This window comes from Anser cygnoides, chromosome 3 (assembly GCF_040182565.1).
Source record: "Anser cygnoides isolate HZ-2024a breed goose chromosome 3, Taihu_goose_T2T_genome, whole genome shotgun sequence".
In the NCBI taxonomy this organism is placed as follows: Eukaryota; Metazoa; Chordata; class Aves; order Anseriformes; family Anatidae; genus Anser; species Anser cygnoides.
In genome coordinates, this window is record NC_089875.1 from 48790358 (window position 1) to 48814905 (window position 24548).

Here is a 24548-nt window from a genome sequence, read left to right on the forward strand (position 1 = left end):
AAATATTTTCATAACACAACTACTGTATTAACTTCTAAATTCTCAGGATGCATGTATACGGTTTTCTTTTTAAAAAAAAAGTGTTGCAAATTTGGAATGATGAGCCGAAATGAACTTTACATGCTGTTATAGAAGTATTAAATTTAGCTCTGAATGTGTAATTTCAATAGATAGCCTAATATGGCCAACATATTCTGGGCTGTATTACAGTAAAATGTATTGTTATGATCAGGTCTATTACAACGGGAACATGTTTGTGAGAAGCTTAAGAAAATGCAGAAGCTCTAGATCAAAACTATGTGAAAAGAGCAGCCGACCTGCCAATTAGAGAAGTCTACAACTTCTACAAACAGTAAAGCAAATAATAACCCTCGTACTGTTCCATCTGACCTGCAGATGCATAACTTGCTTTAGTTTTCATGATGAGAGTAGATTATTCGTTTGCTAGAAAAGTTCAAGTCAACTTTATTATCATTTGCACCTTTAGTTTTAACCCACCCAAAAGCTTTTATTTCAACAATTTAAGACTTACAAGGATAACCTGGAGAAAAGTGTAACTCCAAAAAGAACTTAAGTGTATGAAATATAATTAAACAATATAAATAAGAAAGATCTTCAAAGGGGGTAATTCAACAGTTTTCTTTGTCCTTTTTAGTTTGAACTTATTTATACTCACATACATGTAAGGTTTCTTGCAGCTTCTTCACTACTTACTTAAAAATACTGATTTCCTAGGATAGAAATACCTGCTATGAAGGAAGCCTTTTTGAAAGCAATTTTTTGATTCACAGGACAGTGCATTGACCTAAATCTCCATTGTATTACACATTACTAAATCATGTGCAAAATTGTACTATGTGACAGTAGCAATTACAGAAAGACCCCTTAGTCTATTCCCTACCACAAACTTTTTTGCATACTTTACAGTACAATACATTTGATCTCAAACTCTTGCCATATATACAAAGATTTCATATGGATTAGTAAGAATTTTTATGAAATCAAGAGTTTTGTTACAGAGAAGTAACAGTATTTGTATTTTAAGATAAATTAAGTATCCCTCCACAAGTTTAAGAGAGTCAGAATTCAAAGTGTGAAAACACCTCATGGTAAAGGTTAAGCAGTCATTTCTGGGAAAAGTTCCCCATGGAACCATCACTGTAAAAACAATATTTGGTAGAGACATTGCTCAAGAATCTGAATCTACTGACATTAAATATAAACTATTTTGGAAGGTTCTCCAACCCTAATACCACTGACCATCAATGGCTCTTTCTAGCTTCCAAATGTCTGTTGAGAAACTAACAGGATAGTCATAACAACTGGTTCAGACACATTGTCTGGATATTAAAAAGGATCTTCCACTATCTAATTACACCTGATGTAAAACCATCACTGCTGTGCTTCCCAGCATATATTGCTGCAGACACCTATGAACGTCCCCAGCTCCTGGATGTACAGCCTGTACTCATTTGCTATCTACAGACCTGTATCATTTGATCCTGAGTGAGGAGTGAGTTTCACCTATCAAAGGCAAAAATTATCCTTTGACCAAAGAGCATCCCTTTACAAGCATTGTCCAGGATTTGCAACAGATGTGACAACTTGGAAGGTTGTCTTTTCCTTCGTCAATCACTCCAAATCTGGCATCTGAGATCATCTACACACACAAGTGCCAAGAGACCCGGGTCTCAGAGTCACAACAGCTGCTAGTATTACTGAAAGATTCCATTTATGTTCAGTGTTAATCTGCCCTGAGAAAGAAGTAGCATAGCCACCAGTGATTCCACCACAGATCTGTGGATTCTGCATGTTATTTTTCTACATTTCATTCAGAAATTTAGTGGAGATATCATCCCTAAAGCAAGATCAACTATTTATTATCCTTACTAATACAACATATTTGAAAATAAAGTGAAGCTTTGAAAATACCTATGTAAATACATAAGAAAAAAAACAGCAGAAAACATACCATTTCCAACAATACACAAGAAAAATTAACTTGATAAAGCAATAAATATTTCTCGTTAGTCACTGTGTTCCAAGCAACGTGACTTTCCAGGAACACTTCATCTAAGCTTTCACTTTCCGGGACAGTTTACCAGTCCCAAGTTTAAGTTAAAGTAAGCTACTAATGACTCAGTCCGACATGACTTAAGCTATTTAAGATAGCTCCAATCTTGTATGTCATGGCCAACTATGTTTCTCCTGACACAGGCTCCAGAACATTCCCATATTAAAACCTTAGCCTATAAGCAACGTATTAAAGAAAATCTCATTAGTGCTCTACTGCATGCTCAAGCATTTCATTACTGTTTAAAAAGAGACACTCAAGTTTCCTATTGAATATGAGGTGGAAAACCCTGGCCATTTTTCCAAAGCTTAGAATTTTTTGTGTTCTGACGTCAAAATAGCATAATGAAGAGAAGCTTGATGACTATAAATCATCAGTCAGCATTAAACCACAGATGTCTGTATGACAAGCTTTATTTTTGTATAATTAGACATCTAGATTTCAAAACTAACACTGGCAATACAGCATGCTTTAAATAGCCTGAAAATGGAAGTGCTTACTGGTTACTTTACTGTTACTGCACACGAAAATCTTTCCTCCAGAAAGCACTGCCAAGACGACTTATACGTACAGTTATCTGACCTCTTTAATACATTCTGGTTAATATTTAGTATAAAAATGTGTTAAAAGTGCAGGGTGACAAATTTTTCCTCTTCATACTATGTCTCCTCAAGAACAATCCTACAAGTAGCATTTCTTCCACTTAGGTACAAGGCTGCAATTTCAAAAAAGAAAACCATCTGAACAAAAAATAGAACTTTTGGTACCCAAGATCAATACAATTCGACTGCAGTTAAGACATACATACAAAGTTGGGGAAAAAAAACCAACCAACCCTCCAAGCCTCACAGGAAGTTCACTAACAAGGAAAAGTACAGTTATTCTGAACAGGTTTCAAGGTCAACAATATGATGTAAAATAGGAATCTAAAAGACCAACTAACTAGAAATGAAGGGTAAGGAAAATAATGCATGGTTAATTCATTGCAGTTTTCTTGTCACCTTTCTCAATGCAGGCGGACAGGACAGAATCACGGCTTCGTAAGACACTCCTTGCACATGGGGAGAAATATTTCATCAAGATTTTAGATAGAGAATAGAATAGTTCAGATGGAACGGACCTGCAAGGATCATCTAATCCAACTGCCCAACCACTTTGTGGCTAACCAAAAGTTAAAGCTCATGATTAAGGGCATTGTCCAGATGTGTCTTGAACACTGATGGGCACAGGGCATCAACCACCTCACCAGGAAGCCTGTTGCAGTGCTTGACCACCCTCGCGGGAAAGAAACTTTTCCTTGTAACTAGTCTATCTCTGGCACAGCTCTGTGCTGTTCCCATGCATCCTGTCATCAGTGACCAGGGAGAAGAGACGGGTGCCTTCCTCTGCCCTTCCCCTCCTCAGGAAGTTGCAGAGAGCAACAAGGTTGCCTCTCAGCCATCTCTTCTTCAGACTGGACAACCCAGGCGTCCTCAGCCTCTCCTCATAGGATGTGCCCTCCAGCTTTGTTGTCCTCCTCTGGACTTTCAAGGACCTTGACAACCTCTTTATATCGTGAAGCCCAGAACTGCATGCAATATTCAAGGTGAGGCTGCACCAACACTAAAAAAATGTAGCGGGAAAATAATCTCTTTTGACTGTCTGGCTCTGCTGTGTTTAATGCACCCCAAAACGCATTTTGCCCTCTTGGCTGCAGGGCACACTGCTGGCTCATGTTGAGCCTGCTGTCAAGCAGCACCCCTAGATCTCCTGAGCTTTAACAAGCTTTTATATGAAGATCCCAGCTTACAAATTCTGTTCCAGGGCCATCAAAATAAAAAGGAACAAAGAAATGGAAGGGGGAAAAAAAACAGAGGAAGCACAGGAAGAATACTCAAAGAAAGAAAACAAGGAGGAAAAAAATGGGATGAAGAATGAAAAAAGTTATAGATACCACAAAATGAATTACCGGTATAGATCAATGTCATGTTTCTGTCCACAATGTCTATCAAAACCAAATAGATTACATACATTTTATGGACTATACAGAATAACCATGTAGAAGCTAATTAGCATCCCCAATCTATGTATAATTCTGCTTTGGCAGGGCATGTGTCTACTTAGTTTTACACAACAATTTCTTCACTTCTCTTTGGGAAGCCAATTTAATAAATTTACTAGGGTCTTTTTCAGAAATACCACTCTATTCTTTCTTACAGTTACACGTTGTAACAGCTTAAAAAAATGAATACAGAGGAGGGTGGCACACATCTCCAACGAATATTTTGAAAGAGAAGGAAGAGATGAAAAAGATAGGGTATTCAACGTAAGATGTAGGTAGGCACAATGATTTTCCTGGGTTCTATAAACTATCAAAGATGTCTGGGAAAAGTTTTAAAGTAACAGCTGGATTAAGATGCTTAGAAATAATTGTTGGAGAAGCTTCTTTCTCCTATTACTATAACAAAAGCCTAGAGAAGACAAGAATCAGTATATATTGTTACCCATGAGCCAATTAAACTAGATATATTTATGTCTCTCTCTCTCTCTCTCTCTCTCTCTGATTGGGACATATCCAAATCTGTAAAAATATACGATAAAATGTGCCTGCACGGATCATCATAAATTTGTGCTTACCTTTTAATTATTTTCCATCTTCTTAAAAACGGAGTGCAAACTTGTAATCATAATATAAAAAACAGGTTTTATATCCCCTTTCGGAAATTATTCTAATGAATAACATTAGTTTCTTCTTACTACTATGAAGATCACTTGAGAGGAGTGGAGAAATTTAACAGTTTAAACAAGATTTAATATAATTAAGTTGCAAATGACCTAAATTTCTTGCAGTAAATATGGTCTCAAAAAATCATTTCCATCAACAGACGTTCTTCTGTTGATAACGAACTACTGATCTAGAGAGTTTCAACCACTGTATATAATGGAGACAGCTGCTTCACACTTGCAGCTGGCCTGAACAACTTCTTTAATAGTCAATACTAGCCAAAGCTCAAAAATTTAATACTGCAGTAACGCATCAAGTAGAATACATGAACACTTCACACGTGAAATATTTTAAGAGATTCTTGTCCTCACTTTTAGAACTCAGACTTGTACAACAGTAAAAGCTTTCAGTGGAGTAAGAATGTTAAAGTGCATTCCAGAATTTACTTAAGGTCTGCTCAATTAAATCTTTTATTAACGTTGTTAAGCTATTGAAATTACCAATACGGGACTTTCCTCTTCTGTAGGATTTCTTGTTTTGTTTTCATCTGTTATATTCTGTTACACCACATTTTTGATTATCTTATCTGCAGGTGAACACACTTGGTCACAGTTCTGCGGAAGTTCAGATATATTTAAGGGTGGTCTACTGCAAGGCCTTTTTCCCTGGCTGTGTGTTCCCATTCTATCACTTCTGTCAGTGCTAAAACAGAACTGACCCCGCAGCAAGTCAGCTAATCCAAGGTTAAGCTGTCCACCAAATGGAGGCACTAAGCGGTCAGATGAAGGGCAGCACTTTCTGATGTAAAACAGGAAGCAGGAACAGCAAATCATTAAGGAATGGCAGGACTGCGGCAGCCCTTGGTTCAAACTGTCATGGAAAAACTAGGTCTGCTTCATACTACTAAAAATAATACGCTATCGCCTCTCCTCCACATCAAAAAGCCTACCACATGTTATTTAGCCATCACTCCCAAGAAGTTCAGCTGCTTCATTACCTTACGTACAGAGCTGCTTATTTACATGACGTGCACTGCAAGAGACTCGCTTCTGAACTAACAAAACAGATGTAATGCAGGAATTTCCCAAATGCTTTTAAAGACAGCAGTGTCCTTTTTATGCTACTATATTACTTACTCATAACTTTAATTGAAGAAGAAACACAATGGATTGCACAGCACAACCGACGTTTCAACGGGGAGACTATAGAAGGCAGCACTATATCCTCACTTGTGAAAGCGAAAATATAAAACCAGCATACCACGCAGGAGTGAGTTAGAAAGAGCTATTCAGGGAAGTCAAACCTGCATGAAGAATTTATTGTGGTTTTTCAGATGACTACGACAAATGAAATCTTCCTAGTATCACTCAAAATTTAAGCTTTTGCTCATTTTAGCTACAGAACAATAACGTACAGCATTACTACAAAATATTCCTCCCTTCCTCTCCTTTTTTTTTTTTTAATTTTACTAAAAAGCATGATTAAAACTCTTTCTATTGTATCTGGTTTTCACTATGACATTAGTTTTTGCTGTGGAATTCAGCACACAAGGACATCATGTTAAAAATGAAGACATCCTACAATTTGTTGTAGGAAGTTGAAAATAAACCACAACTAAAGTTCACAACAACACTTATAAGGGAGGTATTAGAAATCTGCCTTTTTTTTCCTTTATTAAAGATCCCCACTTTATCATACTTGTTGAAGACAGTCTTTGGGAAAGAAATGCTTTTAACTTATCCAACTGAAAGCAACAACACATTCTGTCCGTACTGTCGTCCCTTTGTTTTTTTCTCTCCTGTTATATAAATAAAATGAGTTTTATATATTTAGGAGTGACTAAAAATAGAAACATCAAAGGAACATCTCTGGTAATAAGGAGTAAACAAGGAGGACCGCCAGTACTTACATACCAAGCATGACTACAAAGGACATTCCAATTTGGTAAAAAAAAAAAAAAGTAAAATAAAAAGTGCAGTATACAACACATTAAACCATATGAAACACTGTAATGTCACTTTCTGCTGCTGCTCTGATAACGAGTACAGCTAACATTTGGAAGAAGTAAGTCTATACGTAAAATCATTTTATGTCGGAGCCAGACTAGTGTGGAGAAGACTCACTTCAGCAAAAACAAGCCATTCAGTGTAAAAAGGCTTGTCCTGCATTTCTCTAATGTTTCTTCACAAGGTAAAGCAATAGCCATCAAAGAAGAGACTATCCCATTTAACACAGATATTTTTGTTTAGCCACTGAGTCACCAATGTTTATTTTAGCTCTGTCTGCATTCAAACTTCATACAGCACTTTGCTGGTATTTTTGTTGGCATACTATGTTTCAAGACACTGAACGTAAGGAAGACTAGCATGCTCCCAAAGTCCATGATGCTTACTGGGAATAGTTCATTACTTCATTTTTTTATTCAATTACTTTTTCATCAAAGCAAAGAGATGGCTAACACTATCTTCGAGGTGAAAATCAAACCCTTCTTCCCCAGACTTACTTCCTCTATTTCCTTTACTCTTAATTCTTTTGCCTTCTATTATACAGAAAATAACACTGTTCACAGAACAAAGGATCGCTACCTGTTTTAATCTTTTCACTTAAGATTAATTCTTAAGGTTTTTCCCAGTCCTGTCCTTCACCGCAGCTTATATTGAGGACAGGCATCATCAGCATGAGCTTCCCCTGTTCTCCACAATAAAGAATTCAGTTGCAACGTTGTGAGGCCATTTGTATTGCAGCAAAATTAAAATGAAACACAAGCTCTTATACTGTTAAATTGCTTATTTTCCTCTGAAAGCAGCTCGTACTTCTTATAGTACTGTCCTGGTTAACACATCTTCTAAGAACTCTGTTTGCTGCTCCTACTCTCACTGTTCTGGCAGTACCTCGCACTTAACCTTACCAGCCCCTCAGGCCAAAATAAATTCACCCAATAGTAAAACCTTAACTCCAGAAGATTCAATCAATCACTTTCAGCAACTGCTTCAGCCTCTTGGGCAATTTTCAGGTACTTCCACAGCTGCTCTCATTCTGATTTTTTACTACTCTATTATTTGTTAAGCATAGCTATTTTTTCTGTCATTTATGAAAATGTTTAGAGGACAGAGCGTATGCTTTAATTCCCTTATTCCCCAGTTTCACTAATTCATATTTATTTACCTTTCAGAACAGCTTCCTGGAAATAAACTACAGTCATGTCAGTAACATGGTTAAATGGCAGTAACAACAATTAAATCCAATCCTCTTCAGTCCGGTTTGGTACTTCTACTTCAACATTTGAGGCTTTGCAGCTTTGCAAACTTTTTCTTGAAATTTGACCCAAAGACTGACAAAATTAATTTCTAACTTCAGCTCCTCTGTATGTTAAGAATTATTCAACCTTCCCACTACTAATTAATTAATTTGGAACTCTTCATGAATTTACACAGTCAACATTTGTGTGGTAATAGTGTTCTGGTAACTGCTTTATTTTGCATCATTTCCCTACTCCATTTTTAAATTCCTCAGCTACAGCACAAACATTTAGTACTGCACAGGATGAAATGCTGAATATACATAATGATACCTTTCCCCATACCATACAGCTAAATATAAAAGATACTCAAGACTGAAAAATTCTGAAATCACTATTACAGGCAAGAACCATAAGCACTGACAAAAGAATGCAATCTTCTACTGAAACATTCCTTCCCATTACAATATTAAAATACCGTTACCGGAGTGGCAAATAATATATTCAGTCTGACAGGGAGCATTCACAAACTATTTTGCAGTTGGCTTCAGACAAGTTGGAGACAGCAACTAAGTAAAACAACAGCTGCCCCTATCAGGGAAGAGCAATACAAAGGCTTCGAAACACACTGACCCCAGATCAAATTAGAATAGGTGAGTAGAAGCTGGATGTATGATCTCTCCCTCAAAAACGAACAATGTGGAGTCAATGGGAAAAGGGGTAAAAAGCACTTGCATGAAATTTTATGCCTGTTATAGATGCATCTACAGAAGAAATAGTTAGTACAAGAGGTTTATTACTAATGAGAGAGACCTGTACATCTGTATGATAAAAGGATTATCCAGAAAACACATTCAGCTAGAAGAGTTTTTTTCAACACTTCTTAGAACACACATTTCTAAAGTATAGGACCTTTGCCCTACCACTCTGTACCCAAAATAATAATTCCAAACCTGTAATAATTACCAGAGTTACCCTGATAAACTATAATATAAATTAAGTCCCCTTCCACACACTCTGCACTTTTTTGTATTTTCTGCAATGTACAAACCAGAACATCTTCTGTCTTTCCTTTGAAAGAGCTGCCCATCTTTACTGAACTCTTGCAAATAACAAATAAACTCTCAAAGCTCTAACAAGGAGGAGAGGAGAGATCAATAACCTGTGGGAATCACGTCAGAGAGAGCATAAGGACAGTACAGTTCAATGTGATCCCAGAAGCCTACTGAATGCTTTATTCTTCCTGTTTTTCTTTGGAGAAAAACATGAAAGAAACAGCACCATAAGATCTTGCAGGTGTAGATAATGACCAATATCTCACTGAATTACGGGAAGAGGAAAGAATTAGCTTTATAGAATTTGAAGTACAGCCAAAACAAGTTTTCTTACCAAAGAAATGTAAAATGAATAATAATCTAAAAGAAACAAAAATAAAACAAACACCATTTTGGACTTTCTCCTTAGGGAGAAAAATGCCATGTTTAGCTTGTCTGCTTCAAGCCATCCTTTTAATTTCTAAGGATACACTGTTTGACTGTATCTTGGTAAAACATCCAAGCCAAGTGAAAAGGGAAATTAATAAATTCACATCCACAAGGAAAAATACCGCTAGTGATCCAGATTTGTAAGATAAGATAGTAACACTCCTTACTACTGAAATAGCCCCTGTTCTCTCAAGTACCTTCAAATGTACATCTGTTTTTAGAAATATACCTATTTGTGCACTGTTAGTATAAAACATCTTTAGGCTTTTTAGGAACTTGAGTATGAGAAGAACCAATTGTGCCAAGAAATTCCTATCTCATTCCCATCTTTACCACAAACTTGCTTTTTTGAAATGTATCTTGGAAAATGAAAGCATTGTCACTACATGGCAAGGGTGAGATAGAATTTTATCTCCTACATAATCTCAAATTTTACTTAAGTTGGATAGAAATAAACAGAAATACACGCCTACCTTTTTATCAGTTTAAATCCTCTCATTTTTTTTGAAAACAGAATAGTTGCAGATATTCTGTTATGTGAAAGTGACTTTCCATTTATACTTCTTAAGGGTATCTATGGAATCTTCCAACGGCCAGAATTTCCCCCACCTTACAGTGAACTAGAATTCCCTTTTTTTTAAATTAAAACGCCTGTGTTTACCCTGATTACTTAAAGGTTTCTGGTTTCTTTCACGGAAAGATTAAAAGATGTGAACTTCAAACTAAAACAGAGCCTGGAATCTGGTCATGCAGCTGGTTATGATACTTACTGAACAGGCACAATAGGCAGTGGCAAAAAACAAGTTTGCCTATGTATCACTCCATTTGTTCATACTACACATGCCTGTTTCAATAAAACATATTTTTCAGAAATGAGTCAGACCTTCAATCTCTGTACTTGGGATAAGAACCACTCAAATATCTTATGCCCAAATAAAATATATAAGGAAATTAATGAACACATTCCTGCCAAAGCATTTTCCAACAGATATTATGTTTGGACGATAGTTAGCATCGATTTATTTTTTTTTCCTAAAGGGAAAAAAAGATTTCCTTTTAGAAAAATAATTTTTAAATCCTGCAGGAAGTACTACAGTGTTCCCCCAACTAAGATACTAAATAAGGCAGAGCATTTTCAAGACAAAGAGCTGGCTGACTATACCACAACATACACCAGTTCCAGAAATCAAGTGCAACGCAAACACTCAGAGTTTACACATTAGTACTTCATATTTGCTGTTTCTTTTTTTGTGATCTACCAGATCATTTTTAACATAACCCTTCAGCTATATATTCAGCAATAGGAGGTACGCAGTAAAAGGCTCGACAGAATTTTGACAAAATTAATTCTGTATCAAAGGGAAGATTTTTTAAAAACTTTATGTGCTACATAATAGTTAAAGAATGAACACAGGAGTTTCAGTTTTGCCAATATAAAGTCTTTTTCTTGTTACCATTTCTAACCTGATTATAAAGTCAGTCCTAACATGCTCTAGATCTCTTCAGTAAATGGATAAATTCTGAATGTCTTTCTCTAGTTGTCTTCTGCTCTCAGAAATTGAAAACGTGCAAAGTGAGGAGATCTACACTGTACCTTTTTCATACTTCCTAGTTAACATTCTACTATATTTTGTTAAATCAAAAAAAAAAATAAGACTTTCTCCTCATCTTTGGTAACTTCTACAAATGCGTTCTGAATAATTTTTCTTACATAGCTTGTGTCACCACAAGCTTCCTCACAGCCAGCCTTTATTAATATTCACCAAACACCCAAAATCACTAGGTCATTCTAATACTAACTACTACTTTCTTCCACTAGATAAACTCATTTTTTTCTCATAAGGACAAGATTTCCTCCAGTGAAAAAGATGCAATTTATTTTTATGATGCTAAAATGACACAAAAGTGGTGGAAAAAAACAGTACAAGGTGGAATTTACTTGCATGGAATGTACTACACTGCCATGCTGAGTCACTTGAGTGAGAATACAGAGCAGACCTAAGAGAAGGGCTTGCACAGGGTAATTCTGGTCCCTGCAAAAGTTAAAGCCTTAAAAGGCTTTGAACCTTCCTTTTTTTAAAAAAAAAAAAAGTTAAAGTCATCTAGCTGGCCACAAGGCAGTTTATATTATCAGGGAATAAGGAATACAACTCATTTTCTAGTTCTACTATATTTATTTTTCCCCAATAAGTGATGGCAAAGTTTTTTGATACTGCATTTCTGAAGGGTTTTGCTCTTTTTGGAAGGTGTCTAATAGAGTGAGAAATACCTGAGAAAACATGCCTTCTGTTCTGAAAGTATCAGAATCATCTTAAACAAACATAAAACCATGTTAAATTTCCCAAACTTTAAAGCAAAACATCCTTGTACTGAAAGAAGGTAAGAAAGCTAATGTTTGCAGCAGTTCAGCACTGCTTTTTAAAGGTGATGAGAACTTCCTATATGTATATCTGAAACAGGAATAAAGTTAACCAAAAAGAATTACTCTGTTCTGAGGAATAATTTGATCAGGGATGAAACCTTTAAAGATCATTACATTATTAACAACTAATTCCTGAACTTCCCTTTAGGATGCTGCTCCGCAGTAGTATTAATTATTTTTCAGAAGCAACTCCTGAAAATGTACATCAAAGACTTGCATACAAATACTTACTGCGGGTATCAGTAACTTTTTTACTTCTTCAACAGCCCTCTTCAGTTTTATTTCTGCTCTGTTTTGAGCATCCTCCACAGTGATAAGTACATGTAAATCTTCATTCAGGTGTTCCCAGTTGGGCTTGCCTCGGTTTTGTTCTTCCTGAAAAAGTAAAACATGCAGAGCATGAGCACTGCTACATTCTGTATAAAACAATCAAACAGTTGATAAACTCAGTTCTGTGAATGGTATCAACTGTATTTTCAGCAAAAGATGGGAAAACTCTTCTTGATACTGTGGAGACAGTTTTGTTTCACATAGTTATTTAACAAGAACTTAGGTTTAAAAATATCTTTTAGAAAATGTTTTGGAGGGGGGGCATTTTGTTTCTGTTCTGAAACTTTTTTTTTGGTTAAGGATAACTACAAAACAAGTGGGCTTTCTTAGACTACCTTTCCCAACCAAGTAAGTAAGAACACAAAGTACTACAGAAATACGGTTGCTACCAATATTCTTTGGAGCATTCTGTGGGTTAAACAGATAGAACATACTCGTGGTTAGGCAACCTCATGTTTTCAAAAAAAGTTAAAACAGACACGATACGCAGAAAGCCCAGCTGAATCTCTCCAAAGGATGTGAAGAATGTGATTCTTCAGTGGCAAGAGCTGCTTTTCAATAGTCATGCAGAAAAGGTTTCAAAAACAAACAGAACATCAAAAAGGAAATACATATACTGGATGAAGGGCAGAGACAAGGAGGAGATGGGACGGCTGCTTTAATACTGTCCGCAGAAGACCACAAAACAAGACAGTCACTATTACACAGGTCCTCTGTAACATCAACGGCATTAACAATCCCAAACATAAATCTTAGCAACAATATTAGAGGAAGCGAGGGCACGCTAAACAATTTTTTTAAAGAAATACTTTGAACAGCAGATATCAATATAATTAAGTTACATATTCGACTATCCATTCTTTCAGAAATAACGCAACCCACTAGAAGCTTTCCAACTCCATTTTTATTAAGCAGGTAATAGACCTAGCTAAATTTAAATACAGTATTTAAAATGTAATAAGATATGTAAAAACTTCGGGGAAAAAAACAAAACTTTAGAAAAAAGAGAAAGGTTTATTATGGCAACGTCTGAATCCAAATAAAGCCCCTTCTCCCCCCAGTAAACAGATTTATTTAAAACCAATGAATTAAAGTTAAAATACCAGGAATTAAAAAAAAGTATCCTGCTTCTAAGACAAATAAATATTTGTGGCTTAATGACAATTAACATCTAAAAAAATTAAAGGTAGTGATGTTAATTGTAAACGTGTCCTTTACCCTAAATGTCATTAAAATTCCTCCAGGAAATCAGAAAGATTTAATACCAGCAAATACATGAAGTACTTTATATTCATAAATACCTGAAGGAGCACTGTTCCTTAGAACGTTCTATCTTTAATTCATCTGCTTTAAGTCTGAAATGTTTTGTGGAATAGACAAGGATAAAAATGGAAAATCATGAGAGGAGTATGGAAAATTTATGTAAAAAATCAGTACTTCGGAGGAAATTTCTTTTCATTATTCTCCCTGTAACACGTGTACGTATACACAAGTTCCCTTTATCAGCCACTGTGATTTTTTTTATTTTAAGAACAGTCTTTTTGATTATCTTAGAAATGTTATCCCAAGTAACTTTCTAAACAATGGTAGCTATAAAATCTCTGAATTTCAGAAGCTGAAAAACGAAAAAGAGAAAAATAACCCTCATTTATAAAACAGACCCTGACACAAAGTGCAGGTGAGTTATAAGTTCCCTGCTGTAATTTAATTTCTGAAGGAACTATCTACAGCTAGGCATTCACAGCTTATTTCACTCAATCATGAACAAAACTCCACTATTACTAAACTACTCTTTTTTTTTTTTTAATCTGAAGCAGAAGTGAGTTATTTTAAAATTGTGACAAGCTATATTCATACGAGGTAGTGAAAAGTATTTTGTTAAAATTAAGATTAATTAGATAAGGTTCCTAAACCAGCAGAAGGCACAGCAAAGAACATTCTGCTCTCTTCTTGCACCGACAGCTAGTGAGCTGACACAAAGAGCGGGAAAGGTACAGGCTTACTAACGTAACAAATTCATGATCACCTGAACAACCGTAACACTTCCCAAAAATATCAGAGCAAGACGGACAAATGACAAGGAGAATTATCCCCACGTAAAACAGCCAGTTTTGTTCCTGAAAAAGAGGGGATATCTAAATGCAGTTTTGCTACCTGTGTCGTGACCAATGCAATACTTGTAGACAATGGGGCAAGAAAGGGGCCTGCTGCGCTCCAGTGAGTTCTTTTACAATTAAAATAGCACAATGCAAAGCCTCACTACCTGTCAGCAAAGAAAAATAAAACATATTGTTCCAGTGCATGTATGCCTGACTTACAACTTTTAGAATTAAAAAAAAAATAATATATAATAGGAAGTAGACTGCCTCTCTGTGATTCGGTATTGGAGAATTTCAGATTAACAACGGCTCAAATATTGATGCTATACTTCAAATTATTCTGTCATAGCATGAGGAGTTTTCTGTCATCGTAGTGTTGGGTTTGTTTAGTTTTTAAAAAGTTTTAAGATAATACACAGATTATACTGTAGGTCGTGTATTCACAAGACTTGCACACCCCATGGTTTATTCTTAGGTGTAACACACTGTTTTAGGTCAATAATCACATGCACTACCAGGTCAGACCTCACAACACAGTCACACAACTACTAGTAGGATGACAACTGAACCCGTGTATGACAGTTACTGCTCCTTTACTATGATCTTAAAGTGTTCTAATACACTAATAAAAGCCTTGCTGCTGTGGAGAGTACAGTTTCTTAAGTCAAATGGCGAGACTGAAAGAAAGTTTAAGGAGCATGGAAGTCCATACAATGTATTTCAAAAAAACAATTAGTCAAAAAAAAGGAACCGTCAGGAACAGGCTTCTAATTTCTTCTGTCTCAATACACTTGGGCTTAAGGTCCGTGTACTGCTCCAATTCTGTTCCACAAGTTGCTTTCCTAGTGGGTTAATTGTTTTGCAAATGTCTGTCATTTGCTTTGTTAGAAGTCTAGTGGAAAGTTACACAAATGGTTGGGGGGTTTCCTTGTATGTTTCTTTTTAAAAAACAACAACACCACAGGAAATTCAGATATACACTAAGTCATTCATTCCAACAGAAAGTCAGATCCAAAATGCATTGCAGGGCTAGGTTCACAGGAGGAGAGAGAACCTGCAGTTAAGAGCTGCAACATTTTATGCTACCTTATTCTCCTTTTAAACCCTGAAGAGATGTTGGGAAAATATATTTTCTCTGAAGTAAAACAATTACTTAAATTAAGCTAGTTGCCTTTATGCAACTTGTCTTAAAAACATTTTTTCCCAGTCCAGTAGAAGGCTGAACAGGTCAACTGAGTATTATCTGGAAGTCTGCTTGGAAGGTGTTTCTCTTAAGACTCATAAAATATGGTCTGAGACTTTAAGGGTTATTTTGAGTTTGATTCTGAAATTGTTTTGGGGGAGGTGATGAAACAGCAATCATGAGGAAATGGCTAGGAGATGCTCACTGTGAAGCTTTGTAGAAAGTGTCATGATTTTGGTTAAGATGTTTAATTTTCTTCATAGAGGAACAATACATTGCTGTGTTTTGGGTTTTTGATTAAAATAGCGGTGATAACACCCTGACATTTCAGCTGTTGCAGAGCCGTGCTCACACAGAGCCCAGGACTCTTCAGCTCCTGGTGCTGCCCTGCCAGCGAGGAGACCGGGGGTGCACCAGGAGCTGGGGGGGGACACAGCCAGGACAGCCTGGACTGGCCAGAGGGGTGTCCCATGTCATGGGGCACCATGCTCAGCTGGGGCAAAGGAGGAGGAAGGGGTGCAGTTGGGAGTGATGGCGTTTGTCCCCCTGAAGAGCCGCTCGGGTGTGCTGAGCCCTGCTGGCCTGGGTGCGGCTGAACCCCTGCCTGCTGATGGGAAGCAGCGAGGGGATCCCTTGCTTGGCTTTGCTTGTGAGCCCGACTATTGCTTTACCTGGTGAACTGTCCTCCTCTCAGCCCATGAGTTACTGCACTTTTACCTTTCCAATTCTCTCCCCCATCTCTTCTGTGGACAATGACCGTGGGCTGGGTAGTGCTGAGCTGCCTGACGAGGCTAAACCACAACAGAAAGAAATTGGAAATGGTGGCTATCTTGAATTGAATTGCAGCTAAGACAAACCCAATAACTTGAAGCATCAGAATGGCTGAGGTCAGAAAGGATGCCTGGCAATCACCCCGTCCAACACCCTGCTCAGGGCAGGGTCAACTAGAGCATGTTGCTGAGGGCCAGGTTTTGAGCATCTCCAAGGCTGGAGACTCCACAGCCTCTCCATACAACTTGTTCCAATGTTTGACCTCTAGTCATAATTTAAAAAAAAAAACAAAAAACTTTTTTTTCCCTTATGTTTAAATAGAACTTTTCTGTATTTCAGTCTGTGCCCATTGCCTCCCATCCTTCGGCAGCACTATCAAGTGATTCAGCCACATTGCCAGGTCTGCCCAGAGTAAAAAACCATAAGGAGTAACTGGAATTGCCTTGAGAGTTACTTTGGGCCAAAACACATTCGTCAGCACAGCAGGAAGGGTACATATACATACATAGAAGAAAGAAATAGCACCAAGAAAACCAGAAAACCTGAATAAAAGGCTGAGGGAAAATAAATTCAATTACATATATTCAAAACTGCATAATGTACACAAGAAGTAATTTACAGCATGAAGTTCTGCTGCATCCCTAAAATTGTTTATGTAAGAATTATACGGGAAAAATGGAGATAGAAAAGATGCAGGAAATTAGAGAATAAAATGATTTATGCCACAAGCTTGGGGAACAACAGTATTAGAAGAGCTTAATTACAACCAAACTATCTTGTCTGCTAAATTAAAGAACATTAAGAGTAATATAACTGGCAGATGAAATTTCACTGTGTTCCTTGTCTGGCAGAAATTTCAGTATCCTTAAATATGGCCTAATTCTGTAAACAGATTTTGTTTTCCTTCTGTTGCCTGTGAGTATACACTCATTATCCTCAGGGTACCTGTACACAATAATGGACTTAAAGAAACTGTTCAATATTTAACTTACTATTAAGGTCACTGGGTCAAGTAGTTGAAAAAAATTTCTTTCTACAACTCCTTGAAATTTCATTCCACAAAAATCATAAAAGAAAAAAGGTTAGAGGTTTTGTTCTGGTGGAGCAAAGGAGGATTTTGTTGTTGTTATGCTTTGATTTTTTGTTGTTGTTGTTAAGGAGATAAAAAGCAAGCAGAGGATGCATCTGATTTGCATCTAAACAGCCAAGCTTTAATATTAAAAATGAAGTCCTTCTCCCTGTTAATTTCCATCCTGTTTTCCATAAACCTCACCTTTACAACAGTTATTCCGAGTCATGCCCTTATTCCTCCCGGATCCCAATATGTCATTCAAGGTCATTTATACTCGTATCTTCATATCCCATCCCAAAGCTTCCTTCTTACTACCTCTGCTATTGACTTGACCAAAAAAAAAAGTGAACACAGATAACTAACTGTAAACTAAGCATACAGATGACTGAAAACTTGTCATATCCCTTCCCTCAACCAGGGTTATTAATTTAGGCCTCTCCTCTACCTAGCCAATAGTTTTCACAGAACTTTAAACCCAAAAGAAAGAAGTGTCTGTCAAGCCTGACTGAAATTATTCAAGAGATTCAAATGGTGAAAGGGGAAAATATGAGAAAGAAAGGGGAAAAATGAGAAAGAAGGCCCCGAATCACAGAATATTTTCATTAAGCACGTTTTAGAAACTCAAACTGTTTCTCACAACAAATGCCTGAAGTATTGCCCATCAACTAAAAAGAAGTTGACTAAAAAAAATAATCACACTAATGAAGTAGAATCCTGTCATTTCCAGCTGTTAAAATGGCATTAAAGAAAACTGAAAAACTGAAAACAAATACTTTTCCAGCATCTGTTTATAAACAGGCAGGGATATACTAAACAACAATGAAAGAATGCAATGTGATCTAAACAGAAAAAAAGTTTTCCACAAGGATTATTTTTCATTCGTTTTAGAAAGCTACGGCCCATAGCATTAAAAAAGTACAACTCCCATCCTGTGCACTTTTTCCAATGTAATTCATACAAATTCCAGCACTGTTGGTTATTAGAAAATCCAAACACAGCTCAGTAGCAGAGGCTTTTTAAATAAATAAAGCCACTGGCACAGGGGAATGTTGAGAATGTACCTCAGTATCCTCACTTATCCTGAAGCAATAGATTATTGGATGGTGAAAACAGAATTTAATTACAACAAGCTGCTCTCCCTACTGACTTACAAAAAAGAATATGGAAAAACTCAAGCACAATCGAAGAATGTTTGCAAGCAATGTCAAATTGAATGCTGAAATTAAAAGGCATCAAAATAGCATTATTCCTTTAAACCATGCAAGGTTTAATTCAGTGACATTCTAAGAAGTTTAATTACAATTATTCTAAGATGTAAGAATCAGTCCAATCACTCAGCCACTTCTCACAGTTGAGTAGAGGTGGTAAGATGTGGAGAGAAGTTTAGCTATCTAGTACAATTACCACAATGTATTTTGCGTAATAAATTGTGCGATGGGTACGTTACAACTGACAGTAGTTCTAGAGGAAGGTTTTTGTTCCATAATGAAAACTTTCACAAATAGATGTTTTAAAAGTAACTGGAAAAACAGAAAAAGAAACTGTGTGAACATACAAAAATGTTAACATGTTGATTTAAAGCAATTTTAAAACCAAAGTTAAATTAACGTAAAAGTGACGAATCAGTAAGCTCATTCATTCTAAGAGAATTCTAGTCTTGCTCTAGTTTTTGTATTTTAAGAGTTAATATGCATTATAGCCATGCAACAACGTTAGGTTTAAATTAATGAGTCATTCAGCAGAGTAACACAGCTCAACCACTCAGTACCGATCACGCGTTATTTAATGAGCTTTTGTCAACACAGTCAAACTGGTAAAACCAAGCCAGAGCAATCTAAGAAGAATTTTTTCCCTAACCTACTCATTACTCCCAACCCTTCACGGGCCACATGACTTGTTGATCTCATGTTGTCCAACACGGTAATAATTTTTTCTGCCAACCTCATATACAGCACTTCATTTTTGGAGGTTTTCTTGAAGAGATCATTGAAAACGAACATTCAGAAGACAGATGGTTTCTATAACATTATGCAAGGAATAAATATGTAGATGTGAAGAAGAATAAATACTTAGAAGCGTCAGATATAAAAGTCACTCCGTGTCAGCTGATACGTATTCATGAGAGCTCTAGCCCATGCAAAACAAAAATCATTTCTGTCATCTACTGTTGCCTTACATCCTTCTGTGACCAATCTAACATCTTCAAAAGGTTCACTCCCCTTACCAGGGGGTCTCTCTCTTGCTCCCTCCACTGGGGCTGGCCCCAGCACCATGCCAAAGAGCCAAGCCAACATGCTCCCACTCCCCCCCCATTTTCTGACAGACAAGTAAGTTGAGTAAGATCGTTAAGGACTAGGCTACTGAGTGTCAACACCAGGTTGGTGCTATAATTCAGGGAGGTGGAAGATGAGGGAGCACATTTTGAACACTTAAAGTGTAACTTGAAGACTGGCTCACCATTCTCATGAAACTATTCCATGTGAAAGCTCATTATGTGTAAGCCCACATAATACTCTTACCTTTACTATCTGACATGAAGCAACTTGTTCATATACGTAAAAGCAAGGTATTAAATGCTAGCATATAATAATAATTGTATTTACAAACATGGAGGTCCACCTAATAGCCTTTCTCTTTCTCCTCTGATTTTGTCAGTAAATTTAAGTTGATCTTGATAGGACTGGTGAACAAAAAATACCCTGAAAAAAAACAACACCCCACTCCAAACCTGTATAAACATGTGCATTTGTATGATATACTCCTGACATTAATATTTCAGTCAAGTTGTTACTTTAGAAGACGCCTGCATATGGAATCAGCACTTAGGTTTTCATCAGATGAAACTCCAAGCCAGCCCTGCAGAAAACCAGTTCAAAATGATGCACTAATTACAGTATCTGTTTGAACAACAGAAGTAATTTTTATAACATGAAGCATCGGAACACACTGATTGTCCTAACCCCTGCTGATAAACTGCTTTAATTGTGCAGTTACAGTCAGGCAAATTAACATAGACTTTTGCTCCTACTGAGTTTCTAATGATGGCAGTTCGAAAGCAGAAAGCTGCTGAAAAACATAATGTAACAAAAGAAATACTGAAGGAGGAACACCTGGCCAGGGAGAACGGTAACGTATTTCATGTCTAAAAATTCTGATGGGAGCTCTCTCATAGGGAAGCAAAAGATTATTTGCTTAAATGAATGCAGTCACATACTCACTGTTAACTTGAATGGCAGACAAGTTAGTATTATTATATCTTTACTTATCCATCATTCTTCTATAGTAGGCCCCCTTCAAGACAATTCTGGATTAAAAAGCGGTTATCTTCCATCTCATTAAACTAGCCAGTATCTGTCAAACACTGTTAAAGGCCATTACCTAAACAATATTCTAAGTACTTAAAAAATAGAATAATGGCATAAAACAACCTAATATTTAAATGCATAGAATAGGATTCTGTCCTAGGTCTCTCTGAGCCTCAATACAGACATGGTGCTCAGCAGAATTCAAACCAAGTGCACTCCCCAAGTCCATATCTGCCCTGCAGTCAAACTGGTTCCTACATGCATGAAATACCACATTGGATCTTTTTAAAGCTGTGGCTTCACGACACAACTGAGCTGCTCCAGTAACGACTGTCTGCTGAGCAGAGAGGAAGCCTGGATGACCAAGCCAGCACTCTCCAACCACTGCTGCTCTGCATCTTTCTAGCTGTACAAGAACTGCTCGAGCTAGCAGAAAACCACCTGTTCCAAAGGGTAACCTGCTGTGAAACAGGCAACAAGTGCACTCTTCAGTATATTCTTCCTGCATGTTTGGTCTCAAAAGCTGTGCTGCTGTGAAAAACAACAGCAAAGATCTGTGGAACGAGCTGTACCGTCGAGTGCAACAGAAACTCTTGATAGAAATTGAGCCTGTTATGATGTTAGGATTATTAATTTAATTATTAACATTAACTTGGGATACAGTTTTGCATGACAGCTTAGCCAATCTAAAATCAAGACACCAATGAAAAAAATAAGCATGAGCCAAAAAAAAGCATGATCCTTTTCCCTTTATTTCATAGATATGAAACCACCTCCTCCAACCATTCACTTATCTTAAGATGCTGAAATGATGGTGAGTGTCAGGCTGTAATGATACGGCCATTATAATCCAGGAAAAACATGAGGAAAAAGAAACAAACAGGTCCCCTTACAACCGACTTTTTGTTTTCTTTTCCTTACACTTGCCCAAGCTTTTATTTGTAGCCACTGTGAGATCGGTCACCTCCCTAGCCCATCGAACCGTGCAGCCTCACCAATACAGGCACTTACCAACAACAGAGCGGGTAGGTATATGAAACAAACCCACAGACATGTTACACACGGAATCAGTGTCAAAACAACAAACTCCAAAACCAGTGTTACAACTGGCACTTTGCACTTAAGATCTGTCTATGCCTTTGTATCCTAACTTTGACACCTCCCACATCTCTTGCAAGCAGGGTAACAAATTGGTAAAAGTAGCATATCAGATAGCTGTAGCTTATAAAACTGAAGCTTAAACACTCCTGTTCCTTATTCAGATACTATCAAGAATATATAATTCACTTAAAAGTTGGAAAAAATTGCAATGGAGGTGAGGATTCTACCTGGAAGCTGCAGCTAGTTTTTATACATTTAAGTAGTAGAGTTAGTGACTCACACAGTCCTGTCATTAGAGAGGAGTCACTTGGTTCTTCATTGTTTTACTGTCTAGTTTATAGGCCTCGAAGAACGTACATCACACAAACTGCAGTTTAAAATTCAAAGGAGTACAGTAAACATGCAAAGTTTCTCTGATCAGTAAGGGTTAGTATAGAGTGATACGCCTGTGTTTCTTTTTCATACACAAGTCATATGCGAAGGACCATTACCTCAGCAAACAACCCAACTGGATTATTATAAAGTAACACTGCAAACACCACCAAGCCCAACTTCCCCAAAAGGGGCTTACTTATGACCATAATCTTATTCTAGAAATATGGAATCTCCATGTGCGTCCTTACTCTGATTTTTACGACATTGCAGCTTTCAACCTAATGTGAAATAAGGCTGATAGACAACAACAGGCTAATAGCAATTTTAAATAGTGCTCATTGCACTTTTGTCTCCTCTGTACTGAGAAGATGAAAAAAAAAAAATTTCAGTTCCTTTACCCAAATCATTTATGACCTCTCATGTCAGGCTTTTTGTCCAATCTCTCCCCCCAACGGAAGACCATTCTATGTATGAGGAAAACAAGGGTGAACCCTTTCCACTTCAAAAGTGCGTGAAATAACCAAATATAAAAATTTTATTTCAACAATAATTTATTTGGGTAAGTAACATACATGTGCAACCTTCAATATTCAATGATTTTATTTTCCTTCCTAAGTCACTGATCTAAATTCCAAAACAAGGCATCTGCCATCAGGACTTCAAGGCACCAGCAGGTATTCTGTTCTCACAGAAGCATTCACTAGCTTTTATAGCTCAAATTTTATTTTTCTCCATAAAACGAGCTCTGTTGCATTAATAGAAGTTTTGTTTTTAGGTTTTGCCCTGATTTCAAACTACTATGTTTTCGTACTTTTGTCCAAAACAAGTAAGAGCTATATATAGAAGCATATATTTTAACTTAAGAATGGACACAGTTAACACTATCTTGAAATTGTGATCTTGAAAATAATCTGAATTATTTCACATTGATTTCTGTTTTGGGGGATGAAAGTAATAAGTTTGGTATGCACGCATATCCTCATGGATACTGAAGAATTTAGCAAGAATTTCACACACAAAATGCATATAGCATAAACACAATGCTTGCATGTATGTGTTAAAGAAAGGAATGCAGTTGTTGATACTAATATTTAAAATTACCATGAAGTAGCAAACTAAACCTAGTCAGAGGGGTGTTTTATTTTCCCAGTAATTGACAGAAAAAGACAATATATCCAAAAATACACCAGTTTTCACGAACTAGTTATTCCCCCCTACATCCCAAGAAGTTATTTCTTAAAGCAGTATCAACATATAATAATAAATATACTTTTAAAGTATATTAAGATTCTTACAAATCTCAATTTTTACTTATTCATTCCACTAGTTGTATTACATTTTAATCAATAATTATATTTCTGCTATGGAAGAAGACTAGCACACCAAGGCATACCCTTGCTATGGTGGATTTTCTGATTAGGGCTATTATTCAGTTTCTATCTTCATTTTTAAACATATAGTTTGGAGTACTATCGCCACTATGTTCCTGAAAAGACTCATTAGAAATCCTGTAAAAAATAAGTAAGTAAACAGTAAACTAATTTAGGTAGATTCAAGCATTAAACTACCACACTGACAAAAATTTCTGCTTAACTATAATTTCTGTCTCTGTATTCTACCAGAAAACTTACCAAGGTGCCTAAAACTCTGCTAAAGTGCCTACTGGAAAGCAGAATAGTCTTAATTAAACTGAAAGTCTGATACCTGTTTTCCACCTGGAGATCTCAAACCAGAAGAGTTGAAAATGTTAACACCCAAAAGGACCTAATCTGACATCACTTTTCAAAACTAACTCAAGGCATAGCAACCTTAAGAAAACTGCTTCAAGAAAGAAGCTGCAGCTCCACGAAAACATAATGTAACAGTGCAGTGGTTGGAACACTTGTCCAGGAAATGACAATCCAGATCTGGAGCTCCTCTTTTGCCAAAAAAAAAATACACGCTGCTGTTCCAGGAGTGCCCTAACCTCATACCAAAGATAGATTGATCAAGGCACTGTCCACTTGATCTGTTAGGAAGGAAGGCATATTGTTGCCCAAGAGATTTAAAAAACAGTAAAATACAGAGTGCTGGAGGCATCTCTAGCCCAGAGATCACGGAAGAGACCAGGAGATGGGTTCCCATTTTGTTTTAACCTAGAACCAGAGGCTTTTTGCAATTCTGAATGATTGGTTAAAATGCACTTTGGTTAAAAATGGTTAAAATAGCACTTTGAGAAGCTGGATGTCCAACTTCTGGGTGAGCTGCTTGGTTTTCTCTTATCCACTCATGTATCTTTCAATTCCATTTGTGCAATGACCACGAAGATGGAAAGTGTTTTCTAAGCCTATGGATTATCCATTGAGAATTTAGAGGAAATAGCAGAGCTATTCCATGTTTCTGAATAACTG

The 24548-nt window shown here is 36.8% G+C and overlaps 1 protein-coding gene across 15 annotated transcripts in view; it reads right to left on the reverse strand.

The window, feature by feature from the left end:
* The window catches only part of QKI (QKI, KH domain containing RNA binding), a 160406-nt gene that overhangs the window by 43702 nt on the left and 92156 nt on the right, over positions 1–24548 (reverse strand). For all 15 annotated transcript variants that reach the window (XR_010830320.1, XR_010830319.1, XM_066994140.1 and 12 more), the window contains one exon: positions 12154–12297. Coding sequence is in view for 13 of the 15 variants with exons in the window: in XM_066994140.1 (XP_066850241.1) it covers positions 12154–12297 (144 nt within the window). In the remaining 2 variants the exon portion in view is untranslated. The remainder of the gene's footprint in view (positions 1–12153; positions 12298–24548) is intronic.